At 37.6% G+C, this 19071-nt stretch overlaps 8 protein-coding genes across 8 annotated transcripts; 5 read left to right on the top strand and 3 right to left on the bottom strand.

Moving 5' to 3' along the window:
- Positions 1 to 1557: 1557 nt before the first annotated feature.
- On the top strand, positions 1558 to 4284 carry CBG14969 (the record flags this gene model as incomplete). The annotated part of the gene is made up of 10 exons (XM_045243112.1): positions 1558 to 1572; positions 1686 to 1788; positions 1866 to 2218; positions 2262 to 2355; positions 2431 to 2522; positions 2731 to 2949; positions 3185 to 3325; positions 3372 to 3587; positions 3836 to 4076; positions 4124 to 4284. 10 exons carry the CDS (start codon positions 1558 to 1560, stop codon positions 4282 to 4284), a joined length of 1635 nt encoding a protein of 544 aa, XP_045095583.1.
- Positions 4285 to 4811: 527 nt separating this feature from the next.
- Cbr-trx-4 lies at positions 4812 to 5201 on the top strand (the record flags this gene model as incomplete). Its single annotated transcript, XM_002639100.1, has 2 exons — positions 4812 to 4903; positions 4970 to 5201. 2 exons carry the CDS (start codon positions 4812 to 4814, stop codon positions 5199 to 5201), a joined length of 324 nt encoding a protein of 107 aa, XP_002639146.1.
- Positions 5202 to 5623: 422 nt separating this feature from the next.
- CBG25215 lies at positions 5624 to 6501 on the bottom strand (the record flags this gene model as incomplete). Its single annotated transcript, XM_045243121.1, has 2 exons — positions 5624 to 5692; positions 6232 to 6501. 2 exons carry the CDS (start codon positions 6499 to 6501, stop codon positions 5624 to 5626), a joined length of 339 nt encoding a protein of 112 aa, XP_045099613.1.
- Positions 6502 to 8791: 2290 nt separating this feature from the next.
- Positions 8792 to 9844, top strand: CBG14973 (the record flags this gene model as incomplete). The annotated part of the gene is made up of 4 exons (XM_002639101.1): positions 8792 to 8886; positions 8934 to 9037; positions 9091 to 9148; positions 9772 to 9844. 4 exons carry the CDS (start codon positions 8792 to 8794, stop codon positions 9842 to 9844), a joined length of 330 nt encoding a protein of 109 aa, XP_002639147.1.
- A 266-nt stretch (positions 9845 to 10110) lies between these two features.
- Positions 10111 to 13439, top strand: Cbr-sulp-6 (the record flags this gene model as incomplete). Its single annotated transcript, XM_045243133.1, has 12 exons — positions 10111 to 10253; positions 10303 to 10372; positions 10426 to 10651; positions 10897 to 11363; positions 11410 to 12091; positions 12132 to 12464; positions 12511 to 12606; positions 12652 to 12762; positions 12809 to 12916; positions 12963 to 13099; positions 13145 to 13250; positions 13297 to 13439. 12 exons carry the CDS (start codon positions 10111 to 10113, stop codon positions 13437 to 13439), a joined length of 2622 nt encoding a protein of 873 aa, XP_045095584.1.
- A 931-nt stretch (positions 13440 to 14370) lies between these two features.
- Positions 14371 to 15404, bottom strand: CBG14975 (the record flags this gene model as incomplete). The annotated part of the gene is made up of 4 exons (XM_002639103.1): positions 14371 to 14430; positions 14561 to 14631; positions 15109 to 15196; positions 15276 to 15404. The coding sequence occupies 4 exons, from the start codon at positions 15402 to 15404 to the stop codon at positions 14371 to 14373; spliced, it is 348 nt and encodes a 115-aa protein (XP_002639149.1).
- Positions 15405 to 16725: 1321 nt separating this feature from the next.
- CBG25216 lies at positions 16726 to 17160 on the top strand (the record flags this gene model as incomplete). The annotated part of the gene is made up of 3 exons (XM_045243144.1): positions 16726 to 16820; positions 16866 to 16969; positions 17018 to 17160. The coding sequence occupies 3 exons, from the start codon at positions 16726 to 16728 to the stop codon at positions 17158 to 17160; spliced, it is 342 nt and encodes a 113-aa protein (XP_045099614.1).
- Positions 17161 to 17336: 176 nt separating this feature from the next.
- Cbr-rom-5 lies at positions 17337 to 18685 on the bottom strand (the record flags this gene model as incomplete). Its single annotated transcript, XM_002639104.1, has 7 exons — positions 17337 to 17475; positions 17524 to 17620; positions 17669 to 17874; positions 17919 to 18061; positions 18111 to 18209; positions 18312 to 18425; positions 18473 to 18685. 7 exons carry the CDS (start codon positions 18683 to 18685, stop codon positions 17337 to 17339), a joined length of 1011 nt encoding a protein of 336 aa, XP_002639150.1.
- Between the last annotated feature and the right edge of the window lie 386 nt (positions 18686 to 19071).

Consider the following 19071-nt stretch of genomic DNA (forward strand, 5'->3'; position numbering starts at 1 on the left):
CGTGCCAGGGTTGCAAATTAGGCTCCGCCCATTTTTCCTCGCGGATGGTTCTTCCCACTTTTTCTTTTCCTCCCAGTTGGTGTGCTCTCATAAGCAGTTCCTTCCAAATTTTGGAGAGACTCGATATGATGAATATCGCAATAAAGTCCTAGAAAAAAATTTCAAATGTTCTGTTTATTTGTTTTTTTTCGCTATAAACAATTTTTAACACTTTCGATATAATTCTGAATCACTGCATTGAAAATCTGTGCGAGACCAATATTCTTTGTTGAGTGTGCCTTTAAAAACGATTACTGTAAATATTGTTTTATTTTTTTTGTATTTCGCTGGATTTCTTGGTGAAGTTTTTTAGCTTTTGAGGTTTTTCACTCAAGGGATTCGTTGAAGTTTCACAAAATGTGATTTTTTTTTGAAAAAAAAGCCTCGGCAGAAAAATTGTATTAATAGAATTTATATATAAAACATGTAGGCAAACAGTTCCTTTTTTTGACCTAATTGTCTCATAAATTGGTAAGGTGTTTGTTTCTGATCAACTCTTGTGACTCATATTTCCGCCTCTTCGCACTTCCATTTTTCGGCAAACAATCCAAGTTTTTTATTCCAACCCAACGGAACTTGAACCTATTGCCACCAATTTCTCTGTTCACTCTGCCTGCGATGACTGGTAATGTATTCTTTATAATGAATTCAATGGATCCTCGTCCATCCGTACACCTGTCCACATCTTTCTTCCTCTTACGCTCACCGCATACTCTCTCTATTCCTTTCCAATTCTGTTTATTAGCAAACGAAACACAACACATATACACTTACCTTCGCACTACCCTCATTCCTGAGACAGATTGAACGTGATGTTTTTCTATGTTACAATCGTCGTTTTGAAAAAGTTCAGCGTAACATGATACTTTTTGTGTCAGAACTTCTATTATAGAAGACGTTGACAAACAAAATTAGACTCTTCCCTCTTCCTTACCAGCAATACCGCCGTTAAACATTGGAAAAAAGCCAGAATAACATCCTTTTAATTTCTTTTCAGTAAAGCATTTAACTTACCCAAATCGTCATCTTGATCAAGATTCTGTCAAGATTTCATTGTTTTGACCGCGTTTTTTTTCGAAGACCATCAACGCGAAAGCATAGGGTGTTCGTAGTGATTGATCTTCCCGCTCGATAGGAAAAGAGTGAGGGCGCACCGATTCCCCCATTGAACGCGGCGCCATGACTCATTGGAGAGAGAGAGGGTAACAGCAACCGGTGAAGTCTGCGAAACACAGCCTATTCTGCAATGCACCGCTATTTTCACCACGTATAAAACTATTCATGGTCGCAGCTGGGTCTTTTTTCTCGAACTGATAGCGTAGTCACCGTCTTCCTCGTTTTTGATGTCGCAAACAGTTCTTATCGATTTTCCTTCTCTGCAACTTGTAATAGCTGTCTTGAGTCTTTTTTCTATCATTGCTTCTCAATATTAAAATAAAAATATTGAATTTTCAGAATTGTATCGCAACATACGCCCACTCCGATTTTCGAAATTCAGATCTGAAATCAAAGTGAGGCATGGCACAAGTGGAAGTAAGTATTGCGTAATTATTGCAATTGAGAATTGTTTACTTAATCAGTTTATATATATAGCTCAAATTAAATATGAGAAAATTGATTTGAAAACGAGGCATCATTACTTTCAGTCTGACATTGTTCCTGGAAATGTGCGAGATATGGTAAACCGGCTCTCGAGGGACATGACCAACCGTGCACCATTCTCAGTTCATCAGCAGATTGACAGAAGACGTTAGTATTTTTCAGTAGTTCAGTACCTGGGCTCGCCTTATTTTTATTCACCAGGATTTTCTAAAAATTGTTTTCAGCCCTCCCCACAATTTCTGCTCAACCTCCAGTTCAACTTTTTGTTGCAACGTACGCATACAGTTCGAAACAAGAAGATGAACTCAGTTTTGTTGCTGGAGATATAATTGAGCTAATTAACGAAGTCGAAGATGGCTGGAGTCGAGGGAAATTGAAGTCGAATGGCACAATCGGAATGTTCCCCACTAATTTCGTGGCTCCGAAAGTTGTTCCAACTACACCACCCTCCACCACGACTGCCGCAACTGCTACGAATTCCGCAACTGCCACGACTTCTGCCGCGCGTCCGAAAACTGGAAACAGTGAAGTTGTGATGCGAGCTGAGCCCAAAGCCATTGATAGAACTCCTTCGACGGTAGGCGATATTTCCGGAAACCAGGCTCATTTTTCCGTTTCAGATTATCTCTGAGCAGCCTTCTGTTCTTAAAACCACAGAACCCAAGTATTCCAATGTTTCTACAGTACTGCCATCTTCAGCGAGCTCTGAAATCAGTTCAACAGATTCTTTGAAAATGAAAGGCGAGTGACTCATGAGCTAGTAGCACAACCTTACCGGAAAATTTTCAGAAATGGCACGTGTGAAATTTGTGTATGTTCCTCAACATGATGATGAGCTTGCTTTGAGAGACATTGACATGCTTCTTAACATCACGACGAAGGTGAGTTTTTTGTATTTAAAACAACGATGTAAAAAAAGGTGCTCAAGAAATTCTAATGTATTTCAACTATCGAGAATCTAAGTTCTAGAAAAATGACCAGAATTTTCTGAGACTAATTTAAACATTCTCGCTTGTCTCTGGCGATTTATAGTGAGCTAAATATACTGAAACGGTTAATAATAATTACATAACATCAAAAAACTTGCAGAATTGCGGAGATGCAGGATGGTTTGAGGGAGAACTAAATGGAAAGAAAGGCCTCTTCCCGGACAATTTCGTAGAATTGGTGCAGGTACCAGTTGGTACCGAATCCGGAGCCAAATATTCGTCGGTGTCACGGGCAACGGCTCTCAATTTGTCTCATAAACCTCCGCCAATGAACCCACCTCAGCCTGCTGTTCCTCCGAAACCGTCGAAAGTAGCTACAGTGAGTTTTTCTTTTCGAAAATCAACTGTCTCCACCCACATCATTTTTCCCTCATTTCTTCCCGGGTAGAAAGGTAGAAACCGCAAGAATTCAGGAGACACAGACAATTTTCCTCCTACGAAAAATGATCGTTTTCTCGAATTCTTAGCTGTCAAGCCGTCGGCGCCTCTTCTTTTTTCGCTTTTCTCTCAAAAATAAATTCCATCAGTTCACCATTTTCACTTGTTTTTTACAGACTGACCCAATCCCATCTACTATTCTTCCTGCTTCCCAAGCTCCTATAGTTCCTGTGGCAACAACTTCAACCAACAACATGCCATCTGTAAATGCGTCCAAAAACAATAACTTTGCTGCTCTTCGAGAGAAAATGTCCAACGTATGTGAGAAGCATATGAAATTGAAGCGTATTCAAAAATTTTCAGAACCTGAAAGTTGTTGCACCAGAAAAGGTGGCTTCCATTCAACAGAAGCCTACAGAACCACGAGATCGGTCATCTACAATTGAATCATCGAACGGAGAAACGCCAATCGATAACAACAGCAGCGGGGATCAAGTCACCGAGTTACAGCACATTACCAAAAATCGTGCACGCCCACCGAAAAACCGCCCGATGAGCATGGTGATGAATCGTCATCGGGTAGGCTACATTTTTTAATGCTTTTCAAGAAAAAAACAAACCTTCACTTAACCCTAGCAGTTTGTTTTCAAAATCTACTTGGAAAGTCAGGGAACAATTTTGAAAATTGAGAAACGCGAATCGCTTCTGTTTTAAAATGCAACAACCGTTTATTTATTCACCAGTCACACCTTTTTTCACATAAGGAAAAGGGGTTTTGCAAAATACAAAAATTACAAAAGTTACTATTTTTAAAGTTAACCTTTCAGTCATCGGACGAGTCGCCAACTGGCCGCCTTAGTTCTCCAACCTCTGTATCTACAATCAACGCTATGTCGGCTTCTATGTTTGTTGCTCCTGCCACTAAGGATATTCTGATTCCTTCCAACAGCACATCATCTTCACCATTCAAAACATCATCTGCAGCTCCAGCGACTGTTGCTCCACCGTCTTCTGCATCGAAACCTGCACTTCGCCCTATTGCTAGTAACAATTTTACAGAACACCATGGTATTTTTGTTTTGCATTTTTGAGAAAATTGTATTGTTGGTTTTCAGATTCATCAGTCATCAGAAAGTTAGCTTCACCAGAAAGCGGGAAGTCTCCGGATTTTTCCTCTTCCTCCGTGTATGTCAGTCGGTCCGAGTACGATGATCTTCTGGATCGATTCCGTGCCTTGGAAGCGAGAGTTATTGCTTTGGAGAAGCTTCGTTCTTAGCCATCCTACGTTCGTGTAAATTTTCCACGTTTCCCAGTGCAATACCGATTCTCGAAAACGGAAGAGTGTTTTCTCTAGAATCGACTACCCTTCAAAACTTCTGTGATACTTCACTTTTCCACCTTCCCTCCCGTTCATTCTCATCAACCGATTCGTTTTCATTGATTAGTTTATCATTTGTATGCTTCACAATTTTGCCTTCCCGCTTTTTCACATTGTTGCTCAAAACGGAGTTTTGTTTCAATTCTTTCCCCACTTTTACTTCCACTACATCTTGGCCTATCAGGACCTGTTTATGCGTATCTCTTGTTCCTAAATGGTCCTTTTTTTGCACCCAGCCAAATTATGTCCTAATTATTACTATTTTCATGCCAAATGTTATTGTGATTATGAGTTGATTAAAGTAAACATGTTTCTGATTCAGCCTTGAACTTCTACGAATTCTAACATTTCGTGTTGTGCGGTAAAACTTATTTTCTTTCAGAACTTCTATAACAATTTATTTTTTCTAACATAATTTTTTGAGTATGTCGATTCCAATTCAAAGCGATGAAGAATTCAACTCGACGTTTGAAGAGAAAAAGGGTCGTCCAGTGATCCTGTTTTTCACTGCTGCATGGTATGCTCATCAATGTCTTTGAATACTTCAAGCATCAGCTACTTATGATCAGGCGAATGTTTTCAGGTGCGGTCCTTGTCAAATGATAAAATCGTTTGTTGAAGAACAAGCTGCGAAACATCAAGATCGTTTGTCCGTTCTAAAAATCGATGTCGATGAATGTGAAGCAGCTTGCGAAAAGTATGGAGTCGCCTCTATGCCAACATTCATTCTCATCGTCAACGGTGTCACCAAGGACACCTTCAATGGAGCCAACAACGGAAAGTTCTCCGAAATGATCAGCAAGGCTCTGGAATAAAAAATCATTTTGTCTATTTTGTTCATGCAAAAACGATCTATTTAATAAACAGTATTGACTATGAAACTGTGCTATGTAGTTTGGCAACAGCACAAACCTTGATAATAACTACTCTCACTACAAAAACTACGTTCTTATTAAGTTCTGTGACGAGCATTTGTGTCGGAAACCGTTAGCGTGCTCAAATACAGTGCGTTTCATAAGTATAGGTTCACCCTCGGTAGACAAGGTGGGAAATCTTGGAGGTTTGGGGTTGTTATAATATTGAAGTCCATGTAAAAATACATATCGCCCACAATTTTTAGACCGCTACTACAAAAAATAAATTTTTTATGTCAGAAAAAGTTTTTTTTGAAAAACGAGCGTTTCATAAGTATAGGTTCACCCCCGGAAAATTTAACATTAACAAAGTTTAATTCAATTCAATACTTTGTGGGCTTTCCACCAGTGGAAATAATAGAAAACAAGCGGTTTGGCATGGAATTTAACAACTTCTGGAGGTAAGGCTTCTTCAGGTTCTTCCATGCGTCCACGATGACAGTTTGGAGCTCAGAAACGGTCTGGTATTGCTTTCCCTGACCATATACGACGCGCACGAGTTCAGCCCAAACATTCTCCATTGGGTTCAAATCCGGCGAACAAGCCGGCCAATCCATCATCTTGATTTTTTTGGACTTGAACCAGTCCAAAGTCGATCTGCTCGCATGAATCGAAGCATTGTCCTGTTGATATGTGAGCTGACGCCGATGAAAACGGCGAAGATATGGGATCAGTTTGGCATTCATGACATCCTGATAGTCTGTCGAGTTCATTCTGAAGGAGACGAACGCCAAATCCACAGTACAGGCAGAAGAGAATTCTCCCCAGACCATAAGACGACCAACACCGAAGTTACGCTTGGAGAAATGGAGGGGATCCTTCTTCAGGTCGTGCCAGTAACATCATCGGTGAGCATCGGCGCGGACATTAACTTGGCTCGGACAATGTTCTGATTGCTGTCCAGTGTTCTCCAGACCGTGGACTTGCTCACATCCAGTTTCAGCTCATTCTTTATGTCGTTACAGCTCTTCATCGAATTGGATGCCAGTCTGATGATGCTTCTCGTGTCTCGATCCGTCAATTTTTTCGGAGCTCCGCTCTTCTTGTTGGTCTCGTAGTGGTCCGGATTGTTAACAAACGTGTTAATACAATTGAAAGACCGTCCTAACCTAGCTGCGATGCGCCGATTCGACCATCCAGCCGTTTTGATCGCGTCGATCTGAGCTCGCTCCGAATCCGAGAGATGAGTGGCTCGCGGCATAAGAAAAACGAAGTCAAAGACGCAAAAATAGTTAAAAACAGTAAAAATAGTTAAAAAGTTATCACCTATGTGAAACTGTAATTTTTTTCAAGGGTGAACCTATACTTATGAAACGCTCGTTTTTCAAAAAAAAGACTTTTTCTGACATAAAAAATTTATTTTTTGTAGTAGCGGTCTAAAAATTGTGGGCGATATGTATTTTTACATGGACTTTAATATTATAACAACCCAAACCTCCAAGATTTCCCACCTTGTCTACCGAGGGTGAACCTATACTTATGAAACGCACTGTAGGATCTTCATCCTCTTTAAAAGTGTAAAAAATTTAGTTTCTTTTTCCAATCAGGACTTTTCCAAGCTTTCCATTTTAAATTTAAAAGAAGCGCAACAAAACAAAGTCTCGACATGTGCTCCTCCCTTTTCTGCTCAATGATCAAGGAAACAACACAATGCTCAGTGAGTGAAAGTGCAGAACTAGGAATCCCTTGTTTTTTTTATTTGGACATAGCCGGAAGCAATCTTCTAGTCGTTTTATTCTCCTCGGCACGTCTTCTTATGTGATTCTTCGTCTCGTTTCGTAGGGTGTCAACACAAAAACTGAACTTTGTAGTTTTTCTTCGTCTCTGCGGCATGATCAATTGGTCAGTTATCGCTCAGATTTTAGTGTGTTTCATCACGGGAATCCTCACAAAACATATTGTATAAAAGAGTGTCTCCATTTTTTTCTATCAACAGTTTTAAACCTCATCTGCTGTAGTGGACCTTCTAACTATTATTTTTTCAACCTAAAAAAGTTATATTTTTCAGTAAAACATCTTTTTATTTGGAAACATCTCAGTAGTCCTCTACGACATATGAATTGAATAGGAGCTATCAAATATACTTTATATATCAACACTTTTCCAAATCCCCAGTTTCTACAATCAAGTTATTCCATCCCATCTTCTTATTTGTCAATTGTTTTTGGTTTACACTTATCACATGGGGGTCTGATTTAGGTCTAAAAAATGTAGAAGGTGTTTTGTTTATGATAACGATGCAGTTGATAAAACTGTCGACGATTCACACCATCATGTTGATAAAGGTGTTTCACGTGTCTGTGATCCAATTACTTGTGATTCAGACTTACTATGTCATTCAGGTGTATACAATTCATCTAGTTTCTTCGAGTTATATGGAATCCTATTTATAAACTCTATGTAAAACATTCATCGTCTCTTTGTCAATAATCATAAAGTTTCTAGTTTTTTTAGTTCTAAAATTCAATTTTCTACCTCTCCAACCTTCTCTTTATTTACCGTAAAACCTAAAACGGAAGGGCCATCTAACTTTTAACTTTGAGCTCATATATCTCGTTTCCTGTGAACGATATCAATTAGTGATCAAGCGACGAAATGTTTATCATAAAATCAAAAATATTTTAATAGGTAACCTCATTTTGATACCTTTGACAGGAACCGAGATAAATGTGTTCAAAGTTAAAGGGGCCCTTCTATTACAGGTTTTACGATAATCCAAAAAATCGCCTCCCAAAAGTGTTCATTAATATTTCGTTGTTTCTGAAACTTTCTTTTAAAAATCTTCTAGAAACAAAGAGCCGTTTTCAATAATTGAAAAGCAAATCGGTCAGAAAGTCTTAGTTTTCAAACATTTTTTTTTCCAACACAGTTTCTTTTTTTCTTCTCATTTTCCCTTGGTTTCCAGAATTATTGATTTGAGGATCACATCTCGAATATCACCACAAAATAAACACAAAAACATTTTTCTACCGCCGGCTGATGTCATATTTTTCGTTCAAAAGAACGCGTTTACTTTGTCCTAAAATTGATCGTTGGTGCTTCCCCATTTTGCAAAAAAAACGTTCGGGAATATTATTTTGTGGGTTTCAATATCAATAGTTCAATTCACAGAATCTAAACAGCTTCTTTTTCCATAAAATGTATGGTTTCTCACGTCTTCAAAATGACCTGACTTCATTTTCAGACGTCAGGAAGGCGTGGGAGAATAATAAGAAGTACAAAATAATGTGAACCAAAGCTTTATAAGCCTCACTACTCCACCAGATGCTAGTTTTTTTTTCAATAGTTTCGAATTGTGAGATTTTAAATGGAATGGTTTTTTTAATTCACTAAACCAAACATCTCTGTGCTCTCATCTTTTTTTTTCGCATGTCTGAGCCCCTTTCCATCTTTTGAAACATTTGTTTTCTCTTTTTTCTCTTCTTCTAATATTGCAACACTTGTTGATCATCTATTCTTCCCCAAATATTTGTTTTTGTTGTTATTACAGAATGGTTGTTTATAATTGCTTGAGCGACGAAGATTTTCTCCAGAAATCTGAGCACGGAATCGGAAAAAGAGCCATTTATTATTTCTACACAGAAAAGTAAAACTTTCATTTTTGGACCATAGTACTTTTTTATTCATTTCCAGCTGTCCATCATGTCTTCGTATCAAACCTCTCTTCGAAGATTTGTGTAAAAAGTACGATAAGACGTCACTGGTCTACACATACTCATGTTACAACGATGACCAATGTAACTGTTTTTTTTCTAGATTTTTTTTGTAGAATTGAACTTTTGATTTTAAGTGACTGGAGAAGCATTTGCAGTCGACAAAACGCCCACTTTTGTAGTAATGGACAATGGGTGAGAGATTTTAAAAGTTTACAACTTCAAATATTCACAGAAATTCTGAACTAATATTCTGTTACAAAAAAAAAGGTCCCACAACGACAACTACCGTAACCTAAAAATATTTTTATTTTCCGGATTTATTTCCTCAATTTTAGATACTAAATCCGGGAATTGAAAATGTTTTTAGGTTACGGTAGTTGTCGTTTTGGGGCCACCAGAGATGTCCGGAATGACTTTTTTGAGAAAAGGAATCCGAAATACGGAATGAAACTAATTTTCCAGAATCCGGAATGAAAAAAAACCCGGAATCCGGAATACGGAATACGGAATCCGGAATTTTGAGTTCTTCAAATGGGCGGGACACATATCGTGCTATATTTTAGAATTTTTAGTAGCGGAACTTGAAAAAAGTCAGATAATTATTGAGAATTAAAAAATGTGCTTGAAATCCGGAATAGAAAATTTTATCGGAATCCGGACAAATGAAAATTTTCCGGAATCCGGAATCCGGACATCTCTGGGGACCACGGCTATCGGCGTTACTATCATTCAAAATTTTAGTTATAATATCTTATTGAAAAAAAAAATTGAAAATTTTTGCAATCCAAAGGTGAAATTCTAAAATTTGCTTTCAGAGAAGAAATCACTCGACATGTTGGCGGAGAAGAAGATAAAGTGCAGGAGATATTCGAGAAATATGCTGCTTGAACTACAATAAAACTCTCTTAAACTTTGATTTGTGATATTGATTTCAAATAAATGATTCTCCCAAATAATATGGGTCATATTTACTTGGTTCGAGAGTTGTATGCTGAAACTCCGAATATACAAAAGCACGTCTTGACCTCACAAAACAATTCTATAACGATTTTAGGTCAACTTGTTTTCACAGCTGCACGTGGTCCAACTCTTTTGAATAGGGATTTTTAGAAAGCTGAATCTTTCAAGTATCATTTATATTTGTACCTATAAAAATGTATCGTCGACTGCGCACCGACTCCACAACAAACTACTCGCCCCTCCCTGAGCTGAGTACTCAATCTCTGAGTCCGGCAGAAAATAAGGGTACAAACATGGGGAAGATTATTTTGAGTCCGATTCGAGAGACGCCAGAAGAGTTGGTTTTTGTTTTGGATATGTAATAAAGAACTGTTTAATGATTTTAGAATGTTACCATACGAAGCAAATATGGTACTAAATTACACTAAATCAAGACAAAGTGATGTTCCTGATCAGGTCAGCAGTTTGATAAATTTAACAAATTTATAAATGATGCAGTTCAATTACAGACCGCCTTTGATAAAATTTATCGTTTCAATCCAGAATATTTATCACATTTCGGAAAAATTGCATTCCATTTGAAAAGTATTGGAAAATGGAAACGGAAAGAATGGTGTCGATTTTTGAGGGGATTGATGCCAATCACCATATGGTTGCCTCAATATACATGGAGATCCAGCTTCTTATTTGATGTACTTGGTGGATTGATGGTTTCAGTAATGAGTGTTCCACAGAGTGAGTATTTGGATACCGTAAGACCTGAAATAGAAGAGCCCGCTAACTTTGAACTTTGAGTTCAATTATCTCAATTTCTGTAGAACATATGAAAAAGTTGTCAACTGATAAATTATGTATCATAGTATCACAAAGATTATATCAGTTGACACATTTTTAATATCTTGGATAGGAGTGAAGAAAAATTAGTTCGAACTTGAGAGTGTGGGGACCCTTCTATCACAGGTATACATTCCCTTTTTTAGGTCTCGCATATGGAATGCTGGTGGGAGTTCCCGCAAACTACGGTCTCATAACTGGAATTATTGGTCCATTCGTTTATGCATTATTTGGAACTTCAAAACATGCATCACCTGGATCTTTTGCGATCGTCTCTCTTATGGTCGGAGCAGTTGTTGAAACTTTCGGAGAGCCCACAGATCCAATAAATCCAGATTTAATCAGAAATGATGAATTCTGTTGTCGTGAGAACAAAACAAAAGTTTCCGAAGTTGAAGCAATTGCAATTGCATCTTCTGTCACTCTGCTGGCTGGTCTTTTTCAAATTCTTCTTGGATTAATGAATGCAGGATTGTTGGCAGTTTGGCTATCAGATCAATTGGTGCAAGGTCTCATTTCTGGAGCAGCTGTACATGTGTTGACATCGCAATTAAAATCAATGACAGGAATATCAAATGTACCTCCAACAAGTGAACCATTTCAACATATACAGGTACTCTTTAGCTTAATCACTTTAGTTCTAAACCGTTCGTTTTCAGTTCTACGTTTGTTTCTTCTCCCAAATAAAGAATGCTGAAATTCCTGCTGTGATAATCTCTGTAATCTGTGTCAAACTTCTTTTAATATCTGCGTATATTATCGATCCATGGATGTGCAAGAAAATTCCAGTCAAATTTCCGATGGAGCTCGTTTTGGTAATTGGAATGACGTTAACTGTTCACTTCACAAGAGGCACCTCTTACGAGTTCCCAGTGCATACTGTAGGAGAAGTCGAGGGTGGAATGCCTTCGCTGAGAGCTCCAGAGACGAAACACTTGTTCGGAATGATAGGATCTGCGATTTCAATTGCCATCATATCATTTGTGATTCATATTTCATTGTGCAAATTGATTGCGAAGAAACAACAATACGTTGTTAGTTCAAATCAAGAATGGTATGCTCTTGGTCTAATGCACTCAACGTCTTCTTTCTTCGGATGCTTTGCTGGAGGATCTTCTCTTGGAAGAACAATGATGCAAGTGAAATGTGGAACCAAGTCTCAACTCTCCACAATTATTTCATCTTGCGTTCTAGTTTTGTTTGTGATGGGAGCTTCTGGAACCATTCAACATCTTCCAAAACCAGTTCTCGCATCAATTGTGGTAGTGGCTATGAAGGATCTTTATATCCAGATTTTTACATGCTCTGCATTACGATATAAGAATTTTGTGGATTATGTGAGTGTAGAAAATTCTTTTTGTTTTTTATAGAAGTTTTTCAGCTCATCTTCGCAGCTACATTCATTTCTGTGATCGTACTGAACGTCAACTTTGGTTTGATTATTGGTGTGGTTTTCGAATTGTTAACTGTCGTTTTAAGATCACAATGGTTGGTTTCAATTCTTTTCTCTCACTAAAATTCTTATTTAGGGCTGATAGCACACTTCTAGGAAGGATACGAGGTACGAATCATTTTCGTAGACTTGGTCTTTACGAAACGACCTATGATATTCCTGGAATCAAAGTTTTTCGATTCGATTCTCCACTCTACTTTGCAAATTCTGAACTTTTTGTTGGACGAATTCATGAAGCGTGTGGATTGAATCCTCTTATTGGTACAATTTTTCAAATGAACTTTTCTCGGAATTTTGAATTTTTCAGTCCGAGGAGAAATAGCCGAGGCAGACGAAAAACGAAAAGCAGCTCAAAAGAAAAAAGAAAAAGAAGATGCGGAAAACCCACAGCCCAAAGAGACAAGTTAGATTTCGATTAGGACTGTAGCTTTAAAATGTTAATATTCAGAGTTAGAAGTAACCACACACCAAGCAAAAGTCTTGGATGAGAAACAACCGGAGCCCGATCCAGATCCATCTATTAAGTTTGAGACAACACAACTTACTCATATTATAATCGGTGAGTCTGCTATAGAAAACCCAATAAATAAATAGGGGTATTTCAGATTGTTCAGCGATATTATATGTTGATTTGATGGGCAAGGATGTTCTGATTGAAGTTTTTAATGACTACAAAACAATTGACATATCTGTTCTTTTTGCAAATACTCAAGGTTTTCGATGCTTCGTTTTTCAGATTTCCTAAATTTCGGATTTCAGAACGCGTTCGTCAGATTTTTGATACGACAAACTTTTTTGATGAAGTCCCCCAGAATCGTGTCTACGTCAATGTTGCAGATGCAGTTGATCAAGCTGAATTGGAACAAAGAAGGAAGAATGATGCCAAATATGTTATGGTATCTTTCATTTGAGAGAACAAGATAATTCATAATGATTTTCAGATGAAAGCGGCTCCTAAACCAACTGTTGCTCCTCCTGTTGCTAAATCCGTTGGACAGAAATCTGCTCCTCTTGGAGATAATACACTTGTCAAAACCCAGAGTTCAGGTTTAATAGGAAAATGAAACGTTGTGATATTTATTATATTTTCCAGCATCATTGGTTACTGGAGTGGAATTCTCTCCCAGAGAAAATACTGCAAGAGAGGGTACAATCCAGAAGAAACTAAAACCGCCTACAAAAGTTCCGAGTAAATCGAACATATTCTGGGATGACGACTTGGATAAAACACAATAAACTTTCTTTCTCTTCGAAAACTTTTTCTTTCTCTTCGAAAACTTCTTCGAAAACTTTTATTCTTTGTTTTAGAATATGTATAATTTAAAAAATCGGGCAATTACATTGTAAACAGTTCGCTGGTGCGCCTTCGACGCGATTTCACCTATTTATTCTACTGTTCGTCGCTCCCCTACTCAATTTTTCCAGAGGTCGCATCAACTTGTAATTAATTATCAAGCTTTTCAAAAAATCGGATTTATTCGTTTAGAAATTATTATTAACGTCACGCAATAAATCCATAAATCAATCAATACGAGGTCACACCCCTCCTTCTGTAAATTTTTGTCCAGATTTCCAATCACTTTTCCCAGATAATTTTTTTAGGAAAATGCGTTTTCAATTTTTCTGTCTGCTGTTAAATTTCATCAAGATTGCACAAACAGCCAGAATACGTTCTCCGAACTGTTATTAATTGTCAACCAACGAATTCAAGGACCAGAGGTGCACAGACAGCGAAATTTTTTTCGGAACCAAAAATGGCCGGTCAACGGATGGCGAACAACGGACAACACACAAAATTTTCAAAATCAACTAATATTTTCAGAAAATAGCGAGCCAGGAGCGAATCAACAATGGAAAATAATGATGGAAAACGAAACGGAGCTCATCCACCACTGCCTTCCCAGGTGGAAAATTTCAATTACAAAATTTCTGGTGAACGTACCAAAAATTTTTCAACGGGCAACGAACTATCCCTCCCCCTCTCTCTCCTCCCTGTGATGATGACCACGACATAAGGACAACATGACCTAAAGCCCAATCTGAAGGAACACGACAGAAACTAGAACAACGAAAACGGACCAAAAACCGAAGGAAAAAGACATCCCAAAAAACCATCGACGAAGTGAAGAAAGCAAAAAAGAAAGGCATCACAAAAAAGAAATTAAGTTCACGAAGTTCTGACTTTACGACGCCGACTCGGTATCCTTTCTCCCGTGGCGTTCAAAATCTGAAATTGGACTGGTTTATACTGATTTTCTTACATTTGTACAGATCCCCATTTACCCCATTGACTAAAACAAAAAACATGAAAATTGAAAATATCTACTCACCTTCCATTATATTTCGATACTCCTGACATTTTCATCCTTGCTCATCCTGCGCTGGAAGCTGTCCTGGTATTCGGTGCATCCCGGAAACCAATTAGCTCCTGGAACTTGAACGTTTTAAAACAAAATCAACTTTTTATTCTTTCATTTTCAGATTTCTTGAGCTATTTGTATGTTTCTAAATACTTGCGAAAAGTTGTCAAGGATTTGTTCATCAAAAATTTACAACAGTTTTGTTAAAATTAAAATCTAGGAGAATGGAATGTCCAAACCCCAGAAAATTTCGTTAATTTACCAATTCCCATTTCCAGGATGATTTCCTCATCTTTCATTTTATTTCGCTACTCCTGTCATCATCTCGTTTCAGGTCCTTGCAAATCCTGGATGCCGGCCTGGTAGATGTCCTCGAGGTGCTGGAAAGTTGACTTTCAAAAATGAGTGCTGAGTTTTTTTCTCAGGTTTTCGAGGTGTTTCATAATAATTTTACAAAATGACTTTTTTCTTGATAATGCAAAACTAGCAAAATGGGTTGTCCGAACCCGAGAGTCTCGAATTTTTACCCATTCCCGTTTCCTCACCTCTCATTATATTCCGCTTCCTCGTTTCTGCCAATCTTGCCCTAGAAACCGTCCTTGCATTTGGTGCGTCCCGGAAACCAAACTGCTCCTAGAATTTGAAAAATTTCGTAAATTTACCAATTTCCATTTCCTTACCTCTCATTCTATTCCAATTCTGGAAACATCACTGGAAGTTGTCCTCGAAGACCTGGAAGTTGTTGAAACGCTTTAAAGCCACTGCAAAATCCTGCAACTTGAACGTTGGAAACTAAGTACTGATTTTCCCTTATTTTCAAAATCATAGAGTTAGCCCCCATTTTTTAAAGTTTACGGAGATCACATCAAATTGAATTTATATAGAAAAACTGTGAGTTTACGAGAAATCTTTGCCGTAAACACTGTAATATAATGTCTTATAGCCGTCCACTTTGAATCAATTAATCTCGGTTCCTGAGAAGGATATCAAAAAGTTGTCAGCTAATTAAATGTTTATCACAACATCAACAATATTTTATCAGTTGACCACTTTTTGATATCTATTACAGAAACCGAGATAAATTGGCTCAAAGTTGACGTTTTGGGTGGCACTTAGAGTTTTTACGGTGGTTCGTATATTTCAACATGTATCAATGAAATTCTGATTCACTGAATTGTTGAATTAACAATATTCCAGAATTTTTGAATTCCTGCAATCCCCCATTTTAAATTTGAGAAGAGTTGCTCAAGTCCCAAAACCTCTTGCGCGGATATTTTTGGAATTGAAAGTCTGGACGATCCAGACATTCCAGAAAACTTCGAAACCAAAATCTTAGAAAAATCAAGAATTTGCTATAACATAATTGTTGCTCTTTAGATTTTGAGAAATTCAGATACCAAGTTCGAAAGTTGGAAATACTTAAAATAAAAAGTCCAGAACGCTTGATGGATTTTCATATTTCCTCGCCTTCTCATGCTTCCCTCTATTTCATAATTTTGCCCATTTGAAAACTTCAAAACCCAAACTTAAAATAATTATTTTCGGATAACTTTGAGTGGATGAAGGGGCGTCATTCTCACACTCTTGGTATTTTTATTGTAAATGATGATCTCCGTATTTCAAAAATGTTGGTCGTGAAATACTCGTTCATTTGGAATACTCATTTCATTTCAAACATCATTTTTAGTTTCCTTATTTTGAACCATGATTTACGTTTACTATAGTTTTAATTTACTCTCTTTTTCATACCCGTTTGCTAATAATTCCTTTTTCAAAATCCATGTTTCTTTTCCTATTATTTATGCCTCATTATTTAGGTTTGTACATGTACAGTATGTTATTGTTAAACCATTCTTTTTCAAATTTAAAATATTGTGTTAAATATCCGTTATTTTTCCCGAAATTATCATTTATTTTCTTTCTCCCTTCAATGATGAGATAGTGCGAAGTTGTCTGATTTGTGAGAACAATCATCCAATCAGCGTCTTCTTCTTCTGTTTTTTTGTATTTCTTCGGTTATCGAAGTTTCAATTTCGAATCAAATACCTTTAATTGAAATAATATATTTCCATTACACTGTAACTGTTGACCTTGACCGAACCATCAGTATAAAATGATTAATCGAATAGTCCGTTCGCTTAGTAACGTTTCTGTCTTCTGCAATGCCCCTCATCTCTGTTTCGAATAATGAACAACTTCGGGCTGAATATTGTGCTGCTGGAAATTATCCAGTAATTTTCTATTTCTACAATGAATGGTAAGTATTTAAAAAACTCAAAAATTTTGCATTTTTCTATTACAGTAATCTCACTTGTGATGACGTCAATCCGATTTTCGAGCAAGTGGCTCAAGAATACTCGGAACAGATCTTGGCTCTGTATGTAAATTATTCATGCCAAAGTCTCGGTAAATTAGTAAAACAACATTAAGTGTATTGGTCCCTCATGTTTTCAGTGGACGGGACCGATTTCACTGTGGAAGCAACACCAACTGTTATTGTCGGGATCAATGGAATAGAAAGCTGCGAGGATAAACTTGTCGAATCGCAGATTACCGAAGAATCGCTCCGTGCTCTTTTCCAGAAATACTGTAACTGATTTCCTGTATAACTTCTTTTTTTTTTTGATACATTTGTTATGTCTCCGAATAAAACGAATTTAATAAAGGATTTTTTGAATAAGGAAATTGATTTATTGGTCGTCCAAAGTCGATAGGGACATATGGATTGATGAGATGAAACTACCACGTAAACTAGAGTTCTTAAAAAATCAGATCAGCTTCGCTCCGATGAAAATACAAGATTCTCTAACCACATTCCGTATTTGTCCCAAATTGCTTCTTGAAGGAAAAGTGCATAACCAACGCCGAATAGTGATCCGCCAAGATGGGCTGCGTGATCGAATAGACGGAATCTGAAACCCATGATCATTGATTCATTATTTGCCCAATAGATAGTCTACCGTAAGAACAGCCCAAGAAGGTCAAATGCAATGATTCCATATACTGCACTTTTGGCGGAGAATTCAAATCCGGGTACGAATATCAACGAAAGTCGAGCTGAAATTCAATAATAACTGATCGTTCGAAGTAAATGAATGTTCCAACCATCTGGGATCTGCATACAAGTGTATGTGAGGACAGCTAGAATAGCTCCACTTGCTCCGAGAGCTCTGATTCCGGATCGCATCACTGCTTTGTCCACCAAGCTTATAAAAGATGAAACTACAGCGGCGGTAATGTAGAAAGACCAGAATTTCTCGGGTCCCATGAATTTCTCGATGATGTGTGGTGCAAATGTGGACATGACATACCTGAAATCAAAATTTTTTTCAATTTATCAATAATAAAGACTCACATGTTGAGTCCGAGATGAATGATGGAAGAGTGTGAAAACGCGCTTAATAACATGGGCGAGCACAACGATTTTGATGCATAGCTATTTGTGAAGTATCGAGTCATAAACGGCTTAATTGACTTCCCTTTCCATAACAGGTACACCTGAAAATATCAAAAATCAGATCAAAGAGTGCTATTAGAAGTTGATTACCGCGATATTCAGTCCTATCAGAAGTGCCAAGTGCTTTTCGCCTGTCGTCAATCGATATTCGGTGCCAGCTTCAACCTTAGGATCGAAATACATTTTGACCTAAAATTTTTGAGACGGTGATAGAATACAACTTTTTGCCGAAAAACTCGACTTTGGCAGAAATTCTTCTTTCACCGAAAAAGAAAACGGTATTCAACTCACCACATCTAAAACACTTGTTGGCAATGCAGCTTCTTCCTTCCTTCGTTGATATACTTCTGTGATTATTGCTATTGAAAATGTTGTTGCGCCGGTGGCTAGTGTGAAACGGAGAGCCTAGAATATAACACGAATTTTGAGATTGGGATGAGGCCTAAACTTACTTTCCACAAATCTGATAACGGCCTCACTGATCGTGAATCCGGACTGAAAGCTTGCTTGACAGCAGATTGAGCATCTCGTGTTTTTGCGAGCTCTTTAAATTCTTGATGCCGTAATCGATCTCGCAAGCCATCTCGTGTGAATCTGCTGGCAATATTTGAGCATTTGGTGAAAGACCGTGAGCACAGATAACCGAAAAGTCGACCAGTGAGCATTATATGTTTTCTATATGAAAAATGAAATCAAGATTTTGCAGGTTGGGGCCTCACCGTTGGCCCTTGGCCTAGAGAACCGAAAGCGCGTCATCAGTTGCCGAATGACGCAATATCATGCCTTCAGGTGTATTGAAAAAGTATGTCGAAAGTATGCAACAAGCTTTCATCATCTAATAGTGATTCTTAAAAATAGTTTATTCAAATAGCTATCAAAGTTAAAATTTGGAATTGTACAGAATATTGGGGTTATTGAGGGGGAAATAGCAAAAACAAGGAAAAAACTCAGTATTTTACTGAAAAAAAGCTAGAAAATTCGAGGTTTTTTACTTTGCTGGTTTCGTAAACAAATAAATGTGAAGTGCACTTGCAGATTATCATAGGGGAAT

The sequence above is a fragment of the Caenorhabditis briggsae genome (genome assembly GCF_000004555.2).
Source record: "Caenorhabditis briggsae complete genome, chrI, whole genome shotgun sequence".
Lineage (NCBI taxonomy): Eukaryota > Metazoa > Nematoda > Chromadorea > Rhabditida > Rhabditidae > Caenorhabditis > Caenorhabditis briggsae.